Source organism: Epargyreus clarus, unplaced genomic scaffold, assembly GCF_041222505.1.
Source record: "Epargyreus clarus isolate Ecla_fem2 unplaced genomic scaffold, WU_Ecla_fem_2.2 ptg000008l, whole genome shotgun sequence".
In the NCBI taxonomy this organism is placed as follows: domain Eukaryota; kingdom Metazoa; phylum Arthropoda; class Insecta; order Lepidoptera; family Hesperiidae; genus Epargyreus; species Epargyreus clarus.
The window spans coordinates 6,183,256-6,209,300 of NW_027332216.1; the positions used below are offsets into that span (position 1 = coordinate 6,183,256).

The following is a 26,045-nucleotide window of genomic DNA, read 5'->3' on the forward strand; positions in this document are numbered from 1 at the left end:
CGTTGGGAAGAAATAGGGTTTAAACCCGAAAATGGGTTTTTATTCGGGTATTTACTATTTTCATGCATATCTATCCTTTTTTAAACGCAATTATTACTTTGATGAGGAGACTGTACTAAATATGCATTGTAAAAAGACATTTACAGCGCCAAAATGCCATTTTATCACGCCATTATAGAAGCAGACTTAAGTATGAAGCCAATCAGCCTATGCTTTTGATGGAAATTTCAAACAATGTCCACGTCCTGTTGTTATTATATTGTAGAATATAATATCCTCTGGCCGCTATAAAAACAAATACTAAAAATAAAAAACATCAAAATAAATGGGAGGCCATACAAGGACCCGCTATTTTTCGGCATATTTCGCTTTATCTATTGAACCGTAATACGTGGACAGTTCAAATTTTCACAAGACATTTACGTCTATAGTTGCTATGAAAAAATATATGACAATTGGGTGGTACGGAACCCTCGTTGTGTGAGCTCGACTTGTATCAGGAAACATGTATGTTTCCTTGATAAAAAGTAGCATATGTCGTCCTCTGACTACAGTATACAAAATATTATTATAGGGTGAAATTTTGAAATGAGCCTTCAGGACCAAATCCTAAACTACAAGGATCGGCTAAAAAAGCCGAAGAGACTATGCGATGATGGAATAATACAGGGTGTGATTTTTTTTTAAAATGAACTCGTTCTATTCTCGGATTTTCAAAAAATCTAATGATGCAGTTTTAGTTTTTCTCACAATTGACCTCGTAACTCCTTTCAGTTTTTTTTCAAACACCTACCTATGAAAAAATGACACTTTGGTATTTTAGACAAATTAACGACACCTTACCTGTCAAAATATATCTAACCAGATCCGAATGATTTAAAATGATTTACAAACGTACAAAATATGCGCGAAAAACATAACCCTTCTGTGGCAGTCGGGTTAAAAAGTAGGTAAAACCTCCAAAATAAAACATTAAAAAATGTAAAAACGTTGAAAATACCGTAGAAACTTCTAGTAAATCTATTCAATAAATATTTGAACTATTTTAAAATCTGTCTACAGATTTTATGAAATCATTTTTAAATACCCAAATAAATACCCTGTGGGAGGGTATAAACGGGTATTTATCGGGTTTAAACCCAGTACTGGGCTTAAACTAGGTGTTTTGCCCATCTCTAGTTGTGATTAACGCATTATATTTTGATAAATATGCATGTTGAAAAGTTTATATTAATCGCGTACCGGAAACCCCTATCTTCCATCTATGTCTACCCACATGTTGTGCATGCCAGATAAACTCTGACATAAGCACAATTTTTTATATAAGTCGGATATGAAGAGATTGCAGAGCCAGTTATTTTTTTCTATATTAAAGAAATAGCAAACAAGTATTCCACCTGATGGAAAGTGTCTACTGCCACCCATTAACATCTGTCTTATCTGAGGTTACTCCTGAGGACTAAGTGACGCCTCTGACAAGTATCAGTACTACTGGTCTTCGTTGCCATACCTTTCAATGCGGAACACAGTAGCGCCTAACACTGCTGTTATTAGGCACGAAATAGGTGGCGGCAGCGCATTCAAAGCCGCACTGGGTGGGTACAACACCACAGTGGGTTACATATAACCCACTGTGGTGGTGGTGGTCTGAAAACAGACAGAAAGTTATATCATTACACGTATGCATATCTGTTTAAATTCAATTGATCAGTGTCACTGACAATATATTGGGCATTAATGAACAGTAATTGATGGAATATTTTTATGTAGATAGACCGCAGACCGCAGATAGACTACCGCCCATTTTAATATACTGTCTACCCAATATAATACATTTGGCAATGCCTGTCTACTAGTAATTGTTGGTTATTTATTATTAAGGGGCATGATAAAGATAAAAAAGCAAATACAAAATTAAAAAATATTTTGATAAAATAGCAAGCCTTTATATTTTTACAAACATTTTATTTTTGAACATTGTAATAGAAATTTATTTATTGGAAAAATTCAGAATATTTAGGTAATTTAATTTATTAAATGCGAATACAAATTGCATATTTTTACAACAATTATATTTATTTATGGAGCAAGTAAGTTTTACGGTCATTAGATATAGGAATTTGGTTAACCACAAATCACATTCGACCACGCAAAATACATGTACTGTGGTTATGTTTTCCGCTTCCATATAAAGTTTATTTTGAAAGGAAACAACAATTATTAATGTTTAGTATAATGCAACATTATTAACAAAAAAGTTGTTCCATTAGCTGTTAGGAAATAAATGTTAAGACCAGTTAAGACGTTAGGAAAAGCTATTTCTGCCTATTATAATGGCAGATAACACGCAGGTGTGTTTTCGATTGAAGGATGTGGTATGTGAAGAGACTTTACGAGGATTCAAACCTAATACTTATGGCTAGCAACACGTATGAGAGCACCTCAAGTATAATTTTAATTCTATCTGGGTTTGGTTACAGATGTCTATTGTCCATAGACGGCAGTGGCACAGTATAATCTACTGTGGCAGTGGTCACTTAACATTAGATAGATTGCATACTCATTTACTACTTCTTTATAATAACAAATAATAAAATAGAGTAACGTTAACAACTTACATAAAATAATAAAAAAATGTTAAATAATAATATATTATTTTTTTACGAAAAAATGGGTCTGTAAAAGCTTTTTTTCAACAAAGATCAAACAAAGAGATTATTTGTACAGCCTATATTTGTTCAATCAAAGTACATAAACTCCAAATACGCAATCGCGAAAGTATGGATCCAGATAAAGTGTTTTAATGTAAAAAGCTTCGCCTGATAAATTTGAGTGCTCTCACTTAGTTTATGGACCGATATGTATACGATAACTAATCAGGGAACATAAAGTCTCCTGTTCGTTAATTTGTATTGTTAGTGATACACGTGTTTTGTAAAAATATTTGGCACTTTTATTGTATAAAGGCTATGTCGATTCCGTCAATGTTTTGCTCCTGCCTTGGGTCGCTGTTTCCATGCAAAATCTCATGACTTCGTAAGCCAAAAAACGCTAGATATATAGAGACTCGTTGTATGGCTATCTGTCGGTGAGTTTTACTTTGTAGTTATAACTTTAGGTTTTGTGAAACATTTGTGAAGGAGACTATGAATATTTTTTGGGATTTGGTAACACTGCTTCATCTTCAATGATATATGTAGTTTTTGTAGATTGACAAAATAGATACACATAGATTTCGTGTTACAACAATAATTGTTGACTTTAATGTTATTTTTAATGTATCGATTCTGGGACTTTTTTAAGTTTAACGCTATATGGTAAATGTAGTTTTCATTTGATTATATCTAATTTTCGTCGACGTCATAATATCTGATCCCACCACATTTAAAATAACCAGATATTTGTAAAATATCTTAATTTTTTTTTTCAAATTAATCCTTAAACTATTATTACTAACATTTTAATTCCTTTTAAAAATAACAATATTCTTAAATCATAAAGTTAATATTATGTTTATGCAAATAGTTGTTTTTGTCCTTCAGATACGAACGTTAAAACTCTACAATTACAAATCAGAATAGCTATTTGTTTATAGTATTCTGAAGTTGATACGCGTCTAATACTAGGTATACTAGGGTTTGAAAGATAACAAAATATTCCAATTGAACGAGCTCGCAGTCCATCTGCTATAACATAACAACAATTATTTGAAAACAATGGATCGTATGCTATAACTGATAATACTACACAACATAATTAGTAAAAAATATAAATTACATTATTATCCTACCAATTTCAATTAGCATACTTAAAAATTTCTTGAGCCTCATTAAAATGTATTCAAGTTTTGTAGCTAGCAACAGTGGAATAAGGAAAATAGTCATATTAAATAAGATAGTTGTTAAAAAACAACGAAAACATCCTTGTTGTTATTTAACATTTGCGGAACACCATTCGGAGAATTTACTTTTTCTGAGATCGAAGTCATTGATATACAAAATATTTTTCAACGGAAAATAAATATGCATCACCTGTGTTTGTCCGGCTGACACTTGGTAAATATTTTTGCCAAGGTTCCAGGAAAGCGTAGTTTGTATTTAAAATACAAAATATTACATGATTCAGAAAACTAAAGTGTAAAGCTAAATAAAACCGAAATTTCAACTTATTTGCAAAGCTAGCGTAGTTAAAGTAAACTTCTTAAATTAGATAATTAATTGTGAAGTTCCTTTATAAAGCAAGATTTCTATATATATAGAGACTTGTTTTGTTATAATTACAGTTGATCATGTTTTAAAGAGTGCTTAACAAATCCTTAGTAAAGATATAGACAGACATATTAACGAGATGATCTACCTGTTCGGTGGTAGAAACAAACATATTTGTGTCCCTTATAAAACGTATATTTTTATATTATGGGAGTAGCAGTTCACCCGATAGTAGCGGCTACTGCCGCCCATGGAAATTTGTAATCAACCCCAGACAGGATTACATACTCCGACCTAAGGTCGGCCACAGATGCGCCGCCGATGCGATTGGAACGCCTTGGAAAAGTATGTCTCTCTTACCACGTCCTTCACACCAGAACACAGCACCGCCTAACACTGCTGTTATTAAGCAGAAATAGGTAACTAATGAACATATTTCGCTATTAAAATAATTAGGTACACACATTATGTTTACGTCTGGACCAAGTTTTAACGTATTTAAACGTCAATGTACGACTAATGATCAAAAGTATGTCGTGTGGAATGCTCAAGATGTCTGCTATTCGTTATCAATTTACCCGCGAAAATACTCTTGTCATTGAAGGAATTTAAAGGACGTTTGTTACAAAGTATTTTCCTATGGACTATTTAAAATAGTTTGCAGAATACTTTTAGACAATTCGCATATTTTTTATATAGATCCTCGCGCTTATGTAATCGCTGTATTTGTAGACACTTCTACAATTGATCATATCATGGCAATAAATGCTTCTTATGTGTCAAAATGTGTCACGAATTTTTTTTTTATTCTGTATATTTTTGAAAAATACTTAACCAGATCAATGTTCATCATAACGTTCATTATTATTAATCGGATTATTGAACAATTTCTTTCCATTAACAAATGAATCTTTATCTCTTGAAGCTTAATCTTAGCCAATATGCGGTAGTAACTTCCTCGTACTATTAATCGCGCTGACCATTTAACTGAGTTATTACATTTGACTACTGTATTTCACTGCATTGCATCAACTACAGTCCACATTACGTTCAAAGTCTATAATTTATCCACATTGAGTTCATTGTGCTAGGTTTGTTGTATCTAACAGATTAAAATATTCCAGTATAACAATAAAATCAATTCTAGGTACAGATAAGATATATTATTAGGTGTCTTACTTAGACATACGTAAGTCTGGAATGATAACACATACAACTTCGGTAGACTTTTTCAAGAGAAGAAAGCTTGGAGAAAAACATTCAAATCGCATATTCTTTATTGTTGTGAGGAATAGACGATAAACTAGAGACGATAAGCAGAAAAGTGTCCAATGTAGAAAAAATAACAAGTTCCCTAGAAAAGCATTAAATCATAGAACCACCAGTACTGCAGCTGAAGTAAGCCACAGATGACTTGCTAATTCTTAATTAAGTTAGAACGCTCTGTAAGGAACTAATGCATCGGACCTCCACGAACTTTTTATTAATCTACTATTTATTGTAACTATTGAGTTAAATTGCTTGCTACGAACTCTTCTGAATGAAATATACGATCAACATGATCATACAAACAGAATTTGAGCACTCAATAATGATTCATGATATTTATACAGTAATTTAGGTCTGTTTACGGCGATCTGATATCCCTGTGCTTGCTCTCAAGCTTTTGACACGGATTCGTTAAATCACACAACTCTGACGTCATATCTTAAGTGCAACGGCTTTATGTGTTTTATTGCTAGCAATAAAATATAAATGGTGTACTTTGTGACGTGCATCTGTGATTGTATTTTATTAAATTGCAATCGAAACAATAGGCAGTATTATTGTTAAAAGGAATGCAACGGAATTATTTATTTTTAAGCGGTGGTAGAATATACTGTTACTGCAACAAACATCTTAATCTTTAGATTACTAAATATTCAGTAGGTACGCATGTAATATGCGTACTGAATATTTACAAAATTTTATACCTACTAAAAGTTTTTAACGGATTAATACGAATCCTTACGCATAAACTATATCAGCCGACTGTCCAATTCAGGACAATATCCTTTTCAACAGAAATGTAGTTGATTAAAATTGTACAGAACATGTCTATGATACATATTTTCAAAAAGTAAAACATTTACGCAGTTTGCAAATGGTTTGTTTTCTCAACATTCGTTGTTGCTCTATCGTAAACACGCAATAAGTGTTATCGTAAAACTGTGTGATTATATTGGAAACTCTAAATTAAAACAACAAACAATAAAAACAGACCAAGTGTGAGTCAGGCTTGTGTAGAGAATGCTGAACTAAATAAGAAAAAACATAATTTTCTTGTTGATTATGTTAAATCTTCAGTGCGAGGATCCAAATCGCATATGAATGGTTTTTATGTTGTTTCAAAGCAACAAAAGCGCCTAATTCCATATTCAAATTTTAACTAACCTTCACGTTATTCCCCTTATACATATTTTTAAGGTATTTAAAATATTTGCCTCATCGTGACGTAAAGATTTAAATATATTTAAGAGTTTAAAATACCTACAAAATTTTCTTTTCATGTGATTATTTTCGTGGTTTCCAAAAATACCGTTTATATTGGACTATTAACGTAGAATTGGATTACGTACTTCCAGATACCGCCAAGCCCGCCACGCAGCGCGACGCGTCAGAAAGCGCGTCATCTTCAAACACGGAGACTGCAACGTCGTCCAATGGAACGTGGCCAAACGCAGACGCCGATACCTTCAGGACATCTTCACGACCCTCGTTGACGCCCAGTGGCGCTGGACACTGTTAGTCTTCGCGCTTTCCTTCATCCTATCCTGGCTGCTCTTTGCTCTTATCTGGTGGCTGATCATCTTTACCCATGGTGACCTCACCCCTCCTCCCCCAGGCCGCAACGAAACCTTCATTCCGTGCCTGAACAATGTCAACTCCTTTACTGGCTGCTTTCTCTTCTCCGTGGAAACCCAACACACAATCGGTTACGGCTCAAGAACAACTAATGAAGAATGTCCGGAGGCCATTTTCGTCATGTGTCTTCAAAGCATCGTCGGCGTCTTCATACAAGCTTTCATGGTAATTTTCTCATTTATTATTTAGCAAATAACTAAGATGACATAGGTCTTCAACAATATATTTTTGTCACAAATATAAAGGATAAGTATTTTAGTGTAGCCGCAACGGAAAAAACCTATTGTTAACTACAAGATTTATGATCACTTCAATGAATTTATTCTCCACACTACGAATAGACGTTGCTATCCGCATTCTACTTCTTAATAAATGTTATTTAAAAATTGTTACGTATCCAATATTGTGATATAAGCATCGTTTAAAGGGTTATTAGTGAACGTATTCACTTAAGAACCTACCTGCTTCGAAGCCAATATGATAATTTAATATTAAAATAATCTTGGAAGCGAGCCAATTATATAAACGTATTAGAGTGTGATCCAGATGTTCTTAAAAATGATTACAAAATTACCGTCTAATAGCTGGGTTTTGTAATGCTAATATTTTGGCTTCAACTGAAGTAGATAATCTTGGAATCAGAGAACAAGGCGAGTCCAAGACACATGTTTGACATGGTTATACATGTCCAAGGTCCGCCGAGTTGAGTTACAGCGTTAGAAAATGTAGTTTGGGCCAACGAAGTGACTGTATCCGTCAATCTGGTGCAGTCTTTATGAATGTCATTTCAAAAAGTTCTAATTTTAGGTGGGAATTGTATTCGCGAAATTATCTAGACCAAAGAAACGAGCCCAGACACTATTATACTCCCGGAATGCTGTCATTTGCTTGAGAGATGGTCAACTATGTCTAATGTTTCGAGTGGGTGACATGAGAAAGTCTCACATAGTGGAAGCACACATAAGAGCGCAAATAATCCGCCGCAAGGTATATTATCACGACAAAGCGGATACTGGTTAGTGATTGGGGATTTCAGTCAGCACGCTTCCGTACAATAACACGACTAAACGAAGCAATGTAGGTGTCGAAATTTGAACTGAGCTACAAGGTTAACATTTTCGAATTTCGACCCCTGGGTTTGGAATATCATTTCAAATTTCAAAACTTTGCTTTCTCTTGTCCATAGGTGGGTCTAATATTCGCGAAGCTGGCAAGAGCCAAAAAGCGTAATACCACGCTCCTGTTCTCAAGGAACGCGGTGATATGTCTGAGAGATGGGGAATTTTGCCTTCTATTCCGAGTGGGAGACATTCGCAAATCGCATATTTTGGAAGCGCACGTCCGTGCCCAGATTATTCGGAAAAAGGTACCCCATCATTATGTGCGTAATATGCATTTTTGTTATGATTTTTTGCCTTCAGTGTGAATGTGCCATTGATGTTGTATATTTTTTGTTTAGTTTTGTAAATTAGCTTATTTTTTATTTTTATTTTTATTTAGACCCATCTACGGATAAAACTTGCTGGAATTCATCGTAACTTTAGTTTGGTTTTTGGCTAACGTAAATGTTTGTATCGTATAATTATGTAATTTTAATTAAAAAAAAATATGCTTTATGAAATTTACTTGGGACTCTTGGGAGCTTATTTTAATTATAATACATTTATAAAATTTTGGTCTAATGAGACCATTACATTATTGCATACGTATTATCATACGTACGTTATATGATTTATATTTCAACATTATTATAGAAAAGTATGATGCATTGTAGTAACAGGTGGTAGGTACATTTTAGACGGTGCAGGTACCTACTTATAATGCTTCTCGTGTATACTAATACAATTATTAACAAGCATGCAAATGTGTAATACTTATAAGTTATTTTTTATTGACACGCATATTTCGAAAAAAGGAATACTGTCCATTCGATTTTCGTATTTTTGCTGCTTTTTTTAAAATTGCTTGCTTTAACAGTTTGATAAACATTATAAATAATGGTACTAAAATAGAATGAACGGAAATTTACAAATAAACTGATATGTTGGTGAAATTTTTTACCAAACAGATCACGAGAGAGGGAGAAGTATTACCGTTTTACCAGCAAGAGTTAAAAGTTGGGGCTGATGGAGAGGAGGACAGGCTAATGTTCATCTGGCCAATGACCATTGTTCATAAAATCAATGAGAAGTCACCGTTGTACAACCTCTCTGCATCTGACATGCTGAGGGAGAGATTCGAAATAGTCGTTATGTTGGGTAAGTAAATTAAATTTCTAAAACTCTTTTAAAATAGGAAATTTATGCTAAAAAATTAAAAGACACTTCAGATCTGTGACCGATAAATATAATAGAAGAAGAAAATAAATTAAAAATGCCAAAAATGTCCAAATAAATCCAAAAATTTGTCTTAAAATTTCCTTATTTTGTGTTAGATTAAATTAACTATGATAAGATAGTCACTTAACGATGAGATCCTCAGTTGAATATAGTGAAAATGAAAACATATGTTTTGCAAATAATATGACCAGGCAAAATAACACAGACTACACAAAACTGAATCATCATTTAACAAAAAACAATATAACTTATAAAATATATAATAATAAATGAAATATGCAAACATAGTAAACATTCTACAAAATATTTGACTATTTTTTGTTATAATGAGCAATACAAAAATCCGTTTGGGAAAGGTCATCGTTATTACGAAGTTTAAAGTCCAATGACACAAATATATTTCTTAGAACAGGACTTATGCTGTCCAAACCACTATACAGAAGTCACAAGAATTCTTGGCACTTTCCGTACAATAATTTGGTAGTTTGCCCTGGACTTTACATTGAAAATGCGTTTTGGAAAAATATTGCAAGATTTTTTAAATAATCATTTAAATCTTCATAGATAATAGTTGATTGTTCATGATGATAGCTTCTTAATACTTTGAATGTCATATATTGTATACTCTGATTTGATGCCAAAATGTGTCTCCCAATTTATCGTCCAAGTAACATTAATATATAACAATGGCTTACCTATATTTAATAAACTGTCTGGGAATTTGTCCCGTGCTACCTTGAATTGTACTTTACGTTATATGACGAAATATAAAACTATATATGTCATTACTATAGCACCTTTATACATAGTTATTAAATCATAGATGTACAATAGGTGCAAATGTATAGCTTTAATTATGAATCTTTATAATTAACTATCAATCAAAACCCAGTGGCACTTATGTAATGGCATTAACACTACTAATGTTACTTCTAATTATTCGTATAGATTCCTGGCTTCATCAAATATTTGTGAAATAGACAAATGTTTGCCCCTGTTGTCTGACATACTCCTTAGTCCGTCTCAAATTTTGTTCACATTTTTAAAATATTCTAAATTCTAAGCAAATGCGGTTTTCATCCCACATTTATGCCACAAGGGCCACGAATGAATTAACCTTGTGCAAGACAACAAACGCCTAAGGCAAAGCCTTTTTAATAGGATGTTACTGGGCAGCTCTCAATTTTATTTTTATTTTAGTCGTTTGTTATTTTGAGCGGGTCTACAGATAATAAATATCCAGCTTCGTGGTATTCATTATTTGGGTAATGCGATTTTTTCAATGAAGGTATTATAATTGATTGTATTATGCCTGAGCCTTTCTCAGAAATATCACTATGTAACAGTGTAACATGAATGAGCTTCGGTTTAAAACCATAAATTATGTTTTGATTAGTTTTCAAACATAAAATAAAATGTTAAACAGTTTTGGTTCATTAGGATTGGGTCATTTGTGAAAAACAAGAATACTACTTGGGGGACAAATGCATAGACTAGAATCTTATAATTTTTTTTTGTATCAAAGAATACAAAACTTGTCAAAATTGATTAGAAACTTATAAAGATAAGCATTTTTAGATAGATATTGTTTGATTGTTTTGTTAGCAGGTAAATAATAAATTCAATGTAAGAGTTCTAAAATAGACAACTATACTCGTATATCCTAGAGATATTTGGTCAGCAATTTAACTAATGGAGATTAATTAAATTTTCAGAGGGTGTGATTGAATCCACTGGCATGACAACGCAGGCTAGAAGCAGTTTCTTACCATCCGAAATATTGTGGGGTCACCGTTTTGAAACCATGGTGTCGTTCAGAAAAGATACTGGAGAGTATGAGGTAACGTTTTATAAAGACGATACGTTTGATATTTTTGATCAAGAAAATTAAAATTAAAAGCTTCCTAATTCCACCTCTAATTGAGAAGACGATCTTCAAACAACTAAAAAGGTTTCGCCTATTAGTGAACCTAAACTGTTTTTTTGTCGTGACTGGGAATCGTAAGTAGCCTTTCAAATAAAAAAGGAGACTTACGAGTAAAATGAAGGTTGAGACGTTTAGGAGCTAAGACGTGACGGTTAAACTTATACACATGATAATTTTGTAACAAGCCTCTTAATACAATTACATTTCATTGTCGTTGATCACTTTTCCACTCAAGCATTTTATATACTTACGAAGTTACGACGCTATTAAATTTATTTTAACAGTAAAATTCCTATATCAAGAATAGGTTAATATGTATCGTATACGTAAATACGTTTTAACTTCCTGTTTGTTTCAATAAAACAAATTATATTTATCATTATGGTAGTCATACTGCGTTTATTGTGTTGTTTATTCAACTTATTATAAATAAACATTTAAATTATGTTTCATCGATTCAATTAATACAAGTTATTGAAAATTTGTCTTCACATTCACATATCTTATATTCATCTGCCCTTATATGCATATGCATGCATATATTACTTGCATGCAAAATTATAAAATGTTTAAATGTATACTTATATTATCTTCAATGAGTTCAAAACTCATTAATGATTTATTAATGGTGCTATTGCACCACAATTTATTTGGTCCTACCTGCTATCGAGGTATAATGTAAATAACCATGTACTATACTTTATATATTGTAAGAAAAAAACATAAATCATACAAGTAAAAAACAAATCAGTTTTTCCTTATATTTTTAACGTATCTCAGTTTCCTGCTAAAAGAAATATAGCAAGCGGAATAACCACCAAACATAACTTTACCTCCACATTAATACAACGTAGGTGTAAACTTTGAGCCTTTAGAACGGCTCTTTATGCAAATGACCAGTGAGATCATATTTAAGATCTATGACTACTTAGAGATTTGCATAGATACATAATGCACGTCTAATGAGTTTTATTGTTTCCTTACAAGACATTACCTAAGCCATTAATTTTTCTGAGAAATATGGTATTTTGTTTGAAAAACTATTTATCTAGTTCTCATTGTTCGTTCGTTCGTTGTTTAACTCATTGTCTAGTCCTTAATCAAAATAACTCTCTGTAACAAAATAAACTCATGTAAGTACTTTTGAGTGACACTCGTTGAAATCGGTTAAAGCGTTTTCCAAATTCACCCGTAATGACGGATCAAATTTCTAGAAAACGTTCTTATGTTTTAGTGATATGCAAAAGTATATACAAACGGATATTACATTTAAACAACAAACACATACATTAACAATTTAAAATAATGAGAACGTAGAAAAAAACTAAACGTACTTCTTGGCCTTGGTTTTTATTAATCGAAAGATGGGTACAGATGTTCACGTGTGTAATCATGATGATATGACTGATCATTTATAAAAACCTGTTAACAATATTGGATTTACTGATGACTTCATTCAGGTCGACTACACGAGGTTCAACAACACGTACGAAGTAGACACTCCGCTGTGCTCCGCGAAGCAACTAGACGAGCTCAGGGCAACGGTCTCCACCTCGCAGAAGTTAGGTATGTATGATATTCGTTGAATACAATTTAAAAACATAACGACCTAACGGAGAATTTGGAACAGAATAGAATTGACGAGTCGAGGAAAGTTTGAATATGGAAAAATGGACGCCTTACTTTTACAGATAAAGACACTTCTAAATTCTGGGCAATGGAATAAACTATTCTTTGTTTGGCAAATCCCTCATAAATAACAATCTTTAATAAGACTTTATTTCTGTTAAGGGTTCGTTATAGATAGCGTAAGTTCTTGAATAATTATTGCATCTTAATTGTTAACAAAATGTATTAAACGACTGACATTTAATATTTCCAGATCGCATGCTGGGCACAATTCCGAAGACATTCTCTAACGATACTTTGGATCTCAGTTCTGTTGACTCCATGTCACTTGATGAGCATATTGAAATCAAAATACCTGAAGCCAGAGCCAGAGAGAATAGACTCATGGCACAGAACAACTTCGTGCAACACATTAATGAGAAGTCAAGAAATTCAAGCCATAACCACTTATCAGTAGAAAACGGTCCTGAATCGTTGACCAAAAATTACTCCATGACAGGAATGTCGGAGGTTAAGACAGAGCCGAAAGATGGTCATATGCATAGAAGTCAGAGTCACGCTAGTATGAAAAGACACATTTTAACTCCTAACGGTCACGCGGTGAACGGACACGATCATAAAGATTACCATCATCATCAAAATAATAGAATTAAAAAGTAAGTTTCTTTGCTTAATCTTTATAAATTTAAAATTTATTACAACCAAATTCATTTTCTTAAAATTGGTTTTTGAAATAATTTTCAAACCATTTTACATAATTGATAGATATATTTACCAATCCTCAATTAAGTATACCTCCTCTGTATTCCATCCCAGCTCTGTATTCCATTAAACTTTTAAGAAATGTAAACAAGGATTAGAAATGTAAGTTTTATCATTTTATTTTACAGGTCGCCAAGTGATAACCATATAATGGAGAAGGCGCCAGTTATCCCCATTCTCGTGACATCTCCTGAACCAGAGCCAGCTTGACATTTCTCATCTTCCGTTCATCCGGAGTACTTACAGTCTGACCACTTCCTACACCCGAGTTACCTCGGCCATCTATCTTCGAAGCACCCTGGTCATAAAGAATCCATTAAACATAGTATTTTGCGTTTTAGACCAATATATCCTTCGAATCTTTCTCCTGAATTTTACAGTTTTGATAGCGATTGCATCAATAATGCCAATTGTATCCATTTTCCTCCCAGATACTCCGATGAAGAGGATTCTAATAGCTCTTCAGTTTTTAATGACATCAATCCCTCTTACCTTTTCCCACCTCATCCCATTTCACGTCGAGGTAATGTGCATGTCCGTTTCACCAGCGAAACAGTAGCCAATGTAGTTGTTAATGTAGATGATTCGTAGATTTAGTGTTCTATTTTATGGCCTTTACATTATGCAATTTCATATTAGATGAGTTAGCTTGTATTACCTATAGTTTAAGAGCTAGCTAACAAAGTAAGCAAATAAAGCGAGCCATATAACATTCGTAGGCGTGACTTGATATGTCATAAATGTCTGTAATGATCTAATACGGCTCTGTACGCTTAGTATGAGTTTTTACGTTTTTACAAAAATGACCATTTCTGTATTTGTTTACGATTTTCCCATACATTTCCAATCAGTTCTGATACAGTCCGCTAGGGGCGCTGTTATGTATTGGCAAATACGTAAACAAATACAAAACAGTTATTTTTGTAAAAACTTAAAAACTCGTACTAAGCGTACAGAGATGCAAATGGTGAGCTGTTAACTATGTGCTGTAGCTAAATGTAATTCTGCATATTCCTTATTATTTATTTGCTATCTCATTAGCGTGCGAGATTGCACAATGTTTAGGTCGCTTAGTTCTTGATGCTAATTGGTTACCAAACAGTATTATGTTTGAATTGATGTTTTGATGTGTGAAAATTTATGTGTAAATCCAAAATGCAGTTTTGGTTTAGAAACTAATTAAAAGATACCGTTGGACATGATACCAAGGGTGTATAAACTTGTATGGTAAACGTGATGAAGCATTATTAAATGCTTGTAAATGAATGCTTTTGTGTGTATCATTTGTATTGTATACGTCAGAAAAGTCGCCGACGTAGATGTATTGGGAGACAGAAATATTGTCAAGCATATAAAAAATTATTCTGCTTGCAAAGGAAATTTGTATGCACCCAGTTACTCTTGAAAAATTAGTTGCAATAGAACAATCCGTATTAGAAATCGTAAAGCTTGAACTAGTAATTTTATAAAAATATAGTAATTCCCCAGTATCATCTTGGTAAAATTTGGTATTATCCATTCCATCCAACATGGCATTAACCTCCTTTGAGAATTTAAAGACTCAATAGCCGTAGTTCCCATCGTACAAACACAACTAATATTACTATAAAAGTCATATTATAATTGATATACTTAATGTACAAAGTTATATTGATTATATCAATTAATTAAGTAGTAACTTCATAATAATATTTTATTTTTTCCCCGATTTACGTTATAATATGGATATACTATTATTTAACTCAAAATGAAATGCTAATGTGCATTGAGTGAATTTAAATTTTATATAAATACCCGAACTTTCTCACGGGATATTCTGTAATGACATTTTAAATCATATTGCACTTAAAAAGACATTACCTATACGTGTTCTTATAGACAATATCCTTTCTACGGCATCATCTACTTCAACAATACGAAATGAGACAGGGTTGAATTTAGACCAAGTATTTATTTAGATGGTATTAGCAAAATTAGATTACGGGGACTGAGAATTTCTGGATGCATTCAAATTTAGACGAGTCCCTGTTATTAGTTTGTAAGGATAAAATGAACTAAGTCTACTTTCTATCAATAGTCAAACTAACGGTAGGAAAATATAGTATGCAAAACATTACTACATTGTCACAATTCTTGTTACTAGCAAGGGCTCTTACTATGAAACTTTTGTTCGAAGTATATATAAAACAACACAATTTTATAAGTTCACTTTTGTTGACCCTTACGGTGTTTCAACGAAAATAAATAAATATAACGTGGCGTAAAAGTACAAAATAGATAATAAGTAATATAATCTTACATTCATCTTCGTGTTTTCTGAATAATTAATGAAAAGTAATCCACAGTTTGACATACAATTAACAAATTGTGTGAATGTAGTAATGATGTGTATTGTTTATTAATTTTAAGGCAGTCAATCATATTCTTCTTGCAGGTGTAACGATTTGTTCAAAAATATATCACTTAACTTTTCTAGCCAATGTACTTATGAAATTTTGAAAAAATGTATTTTTATATCAGAAATGATGAGCAATTAATATGTATTGTTATAGTTGATTACATATTTATTTAAAGCAATTACAAATTCGAGAATATAGGTACGTATTTACGCAACAAGCTTCTTGGATAAAATCCAAAATAGTTATATTTAAAGTCTGCCTCAATCTACGTAAAATATGAACGCACAAGGTAATATAATGAATAGCTAAAGAGTGTATTTGTGTTAAAAGCCATAATCGAAACAAAAATTGTACAAAATACCAAGCGTTCCTTATTTTATTGTTAGTCCTCATTTATATGTATGTATAAGGATATTTACTTAAATAATCTGTCTTATCTAGCTTCAATAAATATAGACAATTATCTTTGCCTTAGATTTGACTAAACAAAGGATTAAGTGTTAGTGTTACTAATGCTTAGAGTTTTAAAGTGCAATTTATATATGTATTTGTTTATGTAATTGAATGTCAACAATTAATTGTTGTTCAATATTTTTGTATGCGATTTGTAGGTTAGATGAATAGTTGCATTTTTCGTGACAAAAATATATGATATACCATGACTGCAAATTGTAGTATTATTGTTCTTAAATATTTTTGTAGAGAAATTGGGAGCCTCGGCGGCGCGGGCGTCGCGTATTAGTCCAATTGAAAGCTTATCTTCCTGATAAATTATATTAGACCTATATTAAATACGTTTATAATTTTTATAAGAGTTTCATTTAACCTTTTTCTTTGGCGTTTTATTGTGCAGGGTTTCGCCATAAGAGCTCAAATGAGACCATGACCTGTGCTTAATGTTTAATATGAAAAAAATGAGTTTTTGGATTTTGAAGGCTCGGCTAGCCTTACCTTACCTACTTATCTATTTAAGACTTAAGATTGACTTTTATATCCGTTTAAAAATATATGTTTTCAATATATTTGGAATTAAGCAAGTAAGAGTCCTAAGGAGGTGCTTAATAATTTGTTTGGGTTAAAACAATTTTGGTATAATAGTACCTAACTAAACCGTGAGGTGAAATAAAACAAAATTATACATTTTAATTCGCACTTATAATTAGGTAATACTTTTTTGGAAGTTTTACATAAGAATATGATAAAAATTAAATTATTACATAGCTAATAAGACTAAAATATTATTATTCGCCAAACATTTATTGAAATCAAATGCAATATTTACATTAAATGTTAGTGGAAAATCATCTAAGACGCTAAAATAAAAGGTAAAACCCATTGGAAAACTTTATAAATATATAATAACTATATAAATGACCAATTGTGAAATTGTTAAAACATAATTCCACAATTTACCATTTATTTTTATTTTCCTAGGTAATTTAACGCGCATGGTAACACATAAATTAAAATAAGCTTTACATTAAAGTTGCTTAAGCTACTCACCAACAGATGGCGCTGTTCTAATAAAACTAAGAAAGGTGTAGGAGGTATTATTTCACATAGTACGAAAATAACCATCCATTTATAAGAAATCTTATACAATTACCTACAAAAATTAAAATATTATAAATAAGTAGGTAAGTATTATTTTTAACTAACATGTGCAATAAAAGCAACATGAATACCTGTTATTTTTATTTCGGTAAGTAATACTGTTTTTCTTTTATCAAAATCATTTCATATAATTACGTATATTATAAAAAAAAGAATATACGTATTATATGAAAATCAATATTTCATTTGTTTTACAATAACAATTACATTCGGCGTAAATGATTTTCAAAAATCTAAATTTACACAATTTAATAACAGGATCTTTACATTACAAGTTTACATTACTTGTTTACCCGACTGCGGAGAGTAATGTCTTTGAGCGTATGTATGTATGTATGTCAAATTCTTTAACGCGCCCTGCAGTCGAAACAGCTAGACGCTTAGACGGACTTTAACAAATGAGTTGACGTTGGATTCATATAAATTGTGGAAACATAGGCTATATTTTTAAGCAGTCCGTTTTTCATTTGTATTATAATTATCTCTTCTGTAATTCACATATATGTATTCACATATTTGTATCACATGCACAGCTTACTTAGTATCAATTGAATAACAAATAATGATTATGATCAATGTGCATTATTTCCTTTCTTCGTTCGATTCTTCTTCGGTATTTCGTCTTCGCTGGAAGATGACGACTGATCTTCGGGGCTATTGAAGTAATCTGGTGGGTATTTGACTATAGATGGCCGGTTCGTGAGGCTGGCTCGCCTGATGGCGTCCACGACCAGCCTGTCAGCTATGTTGGCCAGCGGTGAGGCCGGCTTGTTCCGGTACAGAATCGACTCTGTTAGTGGAGAGTTGCCCAAGTAGCCTGGAATTCAGAAGGTAAGGAATTTAAAGATTTATTCTTAGTGATGTAATACTTTTATTATAACTTGTTTTATTAAAATATTATCTATTATCCAACTCATTTATTTCAGATAGACTCAGTTGGTGTTGATGAATCCATAGTACAGAAAGTAAATCATTTGTTATTGCATGTATAAGAATTGTTATTAAAAGTAACTGTAGTCTTCGACTTTAATTATTAAAAGATTTCGTAGTTTTTATTGTAATACCATTGAATGTCTTAAAGGTTTTCTCTACAATTACGACTGTTTCAAATATACATATTACATACTGAATTAATTTAGGTGAAATGACTAAGCTAAATAAGCTTTTTTAATATAGCGGAATTGCCATTGACATACTTTCCCACAAATACAAGACATACACAGAAGCGCCATCACATCACACATTAAAAAATATAGTCATATATTAAAATAATTCACTGATTTACGTTATTTTTGGCTCTGGTTTCTGGTGCATTTTTTTAGCCTTTATAATTAACCAAATAATTTGCCCTAAAACAAAGAGTTATAGCATTTCCGTTTTTAGTAGGTACATGTTTTACGTATGGAAGTGTAGATTAAAGTTTTTAAAGTAGTATTATTGAATGTTCGGTGTTTTTTTTTCAATTATTTTGGTAACTCCACTATACCTACCCATACTTAGTAGATGTAAATTGATTACTGGACCTTTGGATTTTTTTTCAGTTTCAGTGTATAATTTTTAATAACAAATGTACGTGTTTAGTCGTTTTTAGTCCATTTTCATGAAATAAACTATTTATTTTCATAAACTTGTAATTGTTTCGTATTCTTATAAATCATCTGAAACAATATTTCATTCAAAGTAAAGTGTAGTTTATTGTATTTATTTAAAATAACTATAAACAAGAATGTAATACTTTTTTTTATTTATCAAGGGAAAATAATTTTGTGTTTTCAAGTAAAAGCGTGAAGTGGAGTAGAGTCAAGGTGTAAATGTAGGGTTGAGTCTGTAAGTTTAAATCTAGCTTACGCTAAATAAAATCTAAATCACGCTTACGTGCGTAATGAGAGGTACCTATATCTAATATTTGAAAAACAAATCTGTGTAATAGGTATTAAAATATTGTAGATATAATCAATTACTTTAATGGCAAAAGAAACCACCGTGAAGGAGCCTTCCTAAGTATTCATTAATCAAAGGGTATCTGTTTACAAATTCGCACTTAATAACGCAAAAGTGGATACACGCATCTCTTATTCAGAAAGAAAATATTTTTCAAGTGACTGTAAAAAAATCGATGACAACATTTCAGTAAAACATTCACGGAGGAATAACGAACCTACGTGTATAGTCACATTGTCTTCTAACGGTACTCGGGTGTTATAAATCAAAGACAAATCAACGTCACAACATAAATAATTCATTCAATATTTACATAGAACGAGATTATTCATACAATTCATGATCACTATCTCTTAACGTATAACATGAAATAAATAGAATATCAATTTTAGGTATACATTTAGTACACACTCTGTTGAAATCACAATTGTAATAGGTAACAAGTAGGTTATTTACTGGTGGTTAACATTTTAAAAATAATGCGATAGAATCGTTGACTTATAACAATAAGTTCAAAAAAATAATTACGAGCAATATTTGCAAGCCATAACTTATACGTATTCTATCGATTTATAGTGATCTCTATTCTGTTACAAAATTTGAGACATGAAAGTTCAATAAACTAAAATAGATCGAAGGTTTGAAAGTTCTACTTAGGTAGATTATAATAGCCCGTAGATTTAGAATCAAAAAATAGTACTTGACTAAAATAGCCTAAAAGATGTTCATCGTAACTAAACCTGATGGAAAAACAGACCAGACAAATTTGTGTCCAGTTTGATAGATATATTCTATCCCTTAATAATAAATGTATTTACGTTTTTTTACGTGTGAGCATTGCATTTTACAAATGAATAGGTACAAAACGTTCTTAACATTTTGAAGTTCTAAGTAATCTTTGACGCCATTGCCATTGCCATTATTAACAAATTCTTTTTATAAGATTCATATTAATATTTAGGGCATAGTTATGGGAATTTATATTATTGATATGATTTATATTCTTGTCCCAATGTTAGGGTCACATTTCAGATATAACCACTGATGGATTATTTAACAAGAAAACATTATAAATAGATTTTTACATAAATAGATCACAACGATTCAACAACTCTAGTTATAGTTTAAATACAACTAATAATACTTGTTAATATTTATAAGCTACTTGCAACTAGTTTGCATAAACAGTTTATTTTATTATTGCACAACCTGATGGAAGACAGTACAACATTGACTTTACCCTTTGAGATTCACAACATAATAAATCTAACATGACTAGTTGATCGGAAATATTACGATTAAATGTATTATCGTTATTAAAATCGAACACAAAGACAGACGAAGCTATTTAACTTATAACTTTTCGATATGATAATGATTTGAGATTCGCTTTTTGGGAAGTTAATTTTTTGTAAACTTAAATCTATATTTTCGTACTACTACTAATACAGGACCAATACTAAGAACAAAATGGACCTAACAGTCCTTTTCAAAGGACAATTACAACAAGTGGTCCTGCCACTGCGTAATTTAAATACATAATTTGGAATGCTAACGAAGAAACATCTAATATACATGAACAAAATAAAGCTCTTTTTGAATGTCTCGTTTATAGAGTGACGGTGAAGTCGCCATCCTTGTGTTCGGCTTTCGCTTCGGTCGGCGGCCGCTCGGGCAGTTTCAGGATCATGTGCTCCGTACTCTCTGTAGGACATCACAAACGTTACATACACAAGGACAACACATCAACGTACTGAACATACATATACAAGAATAAAACATAAAACATATTCAATTACACGTTCTTTATATAGGCATAAAATTTTCATACGCAATAATAAGCAAGCAAGTTCCCGATTGTGGCAGTATGAAAGAAAAATGAAAATTAGTTAATAATGATAAATAACTTAAAATAAGAAGATATATATATATATATTTAATATTATGCATGCCTAAAATTTAAGTTTTCTTATCGCAACATAAATAAGAAGACATTTATATTATTGTACACGATATTGAAATTCGAAAAATGTTTATTACACGTACTCTAATAAATTAAATGCTTTGGAAAAGAAATATGTTTACAATCCCTATCCACGTATTATGTTCTTTAAAAATAATATTAAATTAAATACTTCTGTATTATCGCAATTAGTAATAAAAACAAAATAATCATAAATAAACATTTGATAAAAGAACTTTCATATCCTCAGTATTGATATTGCGTTGTTGATAAGATGTGTGCATTGCAAAACAATATCTAGAAGTAACCTGTTAACTGAGAAATAAATAATGAATAATACCTCTGAAACGAATTAAGTTTGATAAGATACCTTTTTTTTACAAATAAAAGTTTTTATTTAAATAAACATAATAACATACAATACTAAATAATCTATATAATAATAATAAAAATATGATACTAATTAAATTAAAAATTAACTAATATTAAAAAATAAATTAAACTTATAAGATAAAGATATATACCTTTTTATAATTTAATCTAGAACGGACACAGAAGGCGTTTCAACCTGTAGATGACTTTAGATGGAACTCTAATCCTATCTAGAGTCAATTATAGATGTCCATGGCCAGCAGTTAAAACTTACCATCACAGGGACTGTATTCTTTTGCCACTTCATACGAAATGAGAAGGATAGTTCTCCTCGCTGCCTAAATGCAGATTGGTAGATGACCTTTTTAGACCTTTATACCTTTTAGACTTTTTAATCAGATCTCAGGCATGTAGGTTTCTTTCTTGGTGTTTGCCTACACCATTAGAGCATGTAACAATTAATTTCTATACGCAGATAACTTCGAGATATGTAAGGTGCCTGCGTGGGATTAGAACCCCACGCCCTCGACGTTACAGACCTACGTAATCACTATAATAATAAGAGCATTAATCTATGGTTTATTTATAATAATCTAGAAAGGATAAGCTCTTAGAAAGTCTCATATAAAGAGCTTAGCTAATAAATCCATGACAAACAGTTATTTTACCGGGATTGCCACTTTGAGGATTATACACACCTAACTTTGTTGATAAAACTTATCTATTGAATGGGGAAATAGAAAATAATCCTAATAAGACTAATCTTTAAAATAAAGACAACAGTTGTATACTTTATGTTGATATAAATTATTATACCTACCAAGTGATAATTAAATACTACCTTAGATTATGATGAGATTATGATACAAAAATCATAAATAAAAAATAAAACCACGCTAAAATCGCACAAGGAAAATCGTTAATCCTGATTCCTGGCGATCCTGATGAGGAGAATGGGATAAAAGTCATCGGTTCTTGATAATTGTTCAAAAATTTAAATTAATAGGGCCGTTCAAAGATTCCATTACATACATACATACATGCATGCATACATACATACATACATACAACCCAAGCTGATAAAAGCGTGCTAAAAATATTTTTGTTTAATTCTACTTCTGTTCCCTATGCTAAAGGTGGGGTACAGACCCTTTAAACTCTCCTTATATACCTTATATACTGTAAAACAATAAGGTTAGTATTAAAAAAAAATAATAAAAAAGTATGAACATGAGTAGTGCAGGTGGTATAACATAAAATATGTAATACAATCGGGTGACGCACACAACGATTATGTTTTATTATATTTGTTATTATATTTACAGAGTGAAAAGAGATGTAATAAAAGTGGCTGTTAACTCTTGCTATTCATGAGACCGCTTAACTAATGTTAGGTCGTTACAATAACGACATCGCTCAAGTGAACGACTCCTATGAATTGACCATTCAAAACTGCATAACTGGCAGTGATAGCCTAGTGGTTTAGAAACGCGGCCTCTTGATCGAGAGGTCCGAGGTTCAAAATCCCAGGCACGCACCTCTGATGTTTCAAAGTTATGTGCAAAGTAAATTATCACTTGCTTAAACGGTGAAGGAAAACATCGTGAGGAAACTTGCATACCTGAGAATTATTAAAAAAAAAAGTTTTCAAAGTTATGTGAAGTCTACCAATTCGCACTTGGCCAGCGCGGTGGACTAAGGCCTAATCCTTCTAATTCTGAGAGGAGACCCGTGCCCAGCAGTGGGACAGTAAAGGGTTGATGATGATGAACTATTTTTAAAGCTTGCATAGAGTTCGAATTACATTTCCCATTTGGACGACACTGAAATATTGCCAACATAGCGACAAAAATCTAATATTGTAAGAATAACATCTGTATCCTTAGTACAGTTAGCGCCCCTAGTGGACTGTATCAGAACTAATTGTAAATATATGGGAAATACCTAAGCAAATACAAAAACAGTAATTTAAGTAAAAACGTAAAACTCGTACTAAGGGTACTGGTATTATATCGGTCTTCATCTTTCCCACTGTAGACAAAAAGGCAATCATTACAACAATATAAATCTATAGTATCCTGTATCAAAAAGTCGATTATAAGAGATTTAAATAAATTGGCAAAACGATACATCCTGCTCAATTCGATGGGGAGAAACCGATTACAATCATTTTAGGACATTTGACTAAGCGATATGAGAACTGTTTTTGACGGCGGTTATCTTGAAATATTTGCCAAGATAATCTTCTGCAAACACTTGTTATGCGTTAACACGTCTGCCCTTGTGGTGATGTCAAATAAAATTAGTTGCCTAAAATACATATATAGCAATTTATTCGCTAAAAATAAAAGATGTTATGATATTATCCAGAGAATAAAACTATTTCTTCGACCGATTTACCATTTTTATAATTCCCGCGCAAAACGATATTGAATCTGTTTTTAAAACAGAACGCAGGAATTTCATTTAAATGACGAAAATGTGCTCGTGACTTTATTTTTTACCCGACTAAGTACGTTGTATATTGACTTTTTTAATATTTCAGTAAATATCATACCATAAAATTGATTTATATTTTAATACAGATAAGTATTTCGTAAGTTAAGTATAAATAATAAAGAAAATCTACACGTGATTTATGAACTTAGATATTTCAGTAATCACAATGTAATTATAGATTATCAAAGTAGCGAGTGGAAACTGAGTTATGTAAAGTGACATCTGATATCAAAGAATATATATACATATTACTAGCTCTAAGCAAAATAGGAATTCTGCTACAGTACCTACGTACTATCTTATGTGTGTTATAATTCGTAAAACTGATATAATAACATGCATATTAATTCAATAACATACAAAAATATTACGGCAAAGTTAAAAAATGTGCATTGCTATTTGGGCTGTCGTAGCGCATAGAACTCTATTAAACTAAAATAAAACCCTTAAAAGTATAATTTGAAGCGTACTTAAATTTATTAAATCTCCAAATTTAGTAAATATCAATAAGGTACCTTTATGTATTTTTTTTGTTTAGAAAATAGATATTTTAACTCTACTTAGGTTCAAAATATTCCCTATTAAGATAAAATAATGGTTAGCTCTGATGTAAGATTTATATTTATTTAGAACGAAAACATTACGGTTCACTTCTATAAGTGAGTAATTTAATAATCCTTTCCCTTTAATAGATCATGACTCTCTTCTAACTAGACGTAAGTAGGATATGCATTTACGATACCCTCACAAAAGATCACGTAAGAGCATCCATGTATGAAAATAAGTGCCTGATAGACTTACATTTCGCACATATTCGCCCACAATCTATAATAGGTTGGCACGTTGGGCACGGGTCTCCTCTCAGAATGAGAAGAATGAAACAATTGTTAATCGTGCTCGAAAAGTGCGTATTAGCAGAATATATTTTTGAGAACTTTTTTCTCACATAATATTTAATGTAAAAGCAAAATTTAAAACAGTAAATGATAGCCTCTGAGGCCAAAGATCTTGTTAAATCCATTCATATTGACCCATAATATCGATTAGAAAGTCACGTGATAAATAAATGATTATTACTTATAGGTCATTGCTTCAATGTAATATATTTTTATTTCAACTCAACACGGTATAATGACCACTTTCTAGTTCAATGGAAAATTGTCAGATATGATACAAAGTCCTAGATTTGATTCTCATCTAGCATACATTTAATAAAAGCAGAAATAATAATATTATTATAATTTTGAATCTAGTTGCCAATATATTTATGTATGTGTGCGTCTAAGGCTCTATTTTCATATTTATTTCAATATTTAAAATATTATTTTATTATATCTATACTAATATTATAAAGAGGAAAACTTTGTTTGTTTGATTGTAATGAATAGGCTCAAAAACTACTGGACCGATTTTAAAAATTAACATAGTAACATTTTATTGTATATGAAATATATTTCATAAATAGATTTTGAGGCCGTACAAAGTTTG

At 31.5% G+C, this 26,045-nt stretch overlaps 2 protein-coding genes across 12 annotated transcripts in view; one reads left to right on the top strand and one right to left on the bottom strand.

The window, feature by feature from the left end:
- The window catches only part of LOC140744272 (ATP-sensitive inward rectifier potassium channel 12), a 59,779-nt gene extending 43,707 nt beyond the window's left edge, over nt 1-16,072 (top strand). For 2 of the 6 annotated variants that reach the window (XM_073075818.1, XM_073075821.1), the window contains 7 exons: nt 6,833-7,277; nt 7,920-8,099; nt 9,181-9,370; nt 11,167-11,291; nt 12,839-12,944; nt 13,261-13,663; nt 13,898-16,072. In XM_073075818.1, the coding sequence (XP_072931919.1) occupies nt 6,833-7,277; nt 7,920-8,099; nt 9,181-9,370; nt 11,167-11,291; nt 12,839-12,944; nt 13,261-13,663; nt 13,898-13,979 (1,531 nt within the window). In that variant the 3' untranslated portion in view covers nt 13,980-16,072. Of the gene's footprint in view, nt 1-6,832; nt 7,278-7,919; nt 8,100-8,298; nt 8,494-9,180; nt 9,371-11,166; nt 11,292-12,838; nt 12,945-13,260; nt 13,668-13,897 lie in introns of those variants that run through there. The other 4 variants (XM_073075817.1, XM_073075820.1, XM_073075819.1 and 1 more) reach the window with 3 other exon arrangements.
- A 1,255-nt stretch (nt 16,073-17,327) lies between these two features.
- LOC140744275 (G protein-activated inward rectifier potassium channel 3) overlaps nt 17,328-26,045 on the bottom strand; it is a 39,041-nt gene continuing 30,323 nt past the window's right edge. For 3 of the 6 annotated variants that reach the window (XM_073075829.1, XM_073075831.1, XM_073075832.1), the window contains one exon: nt 21,189-21,427. In XM_073075829.1, coding sequence (XP_072931930.1) covers nt 21,333-21,427 — 95 coding nt within the window. In that variant the 3' untranslated portion in view covers nt 21,189-21,332. Of the gene's footprint in view, nt 18,600-21,188; nt 21,428-26,045 lie in introns of those variants that run through there. The other 3 variants (XM_073075828.1, XM_073075830.1, XM_073075827.1) reach the window with 3 other exon arrangements.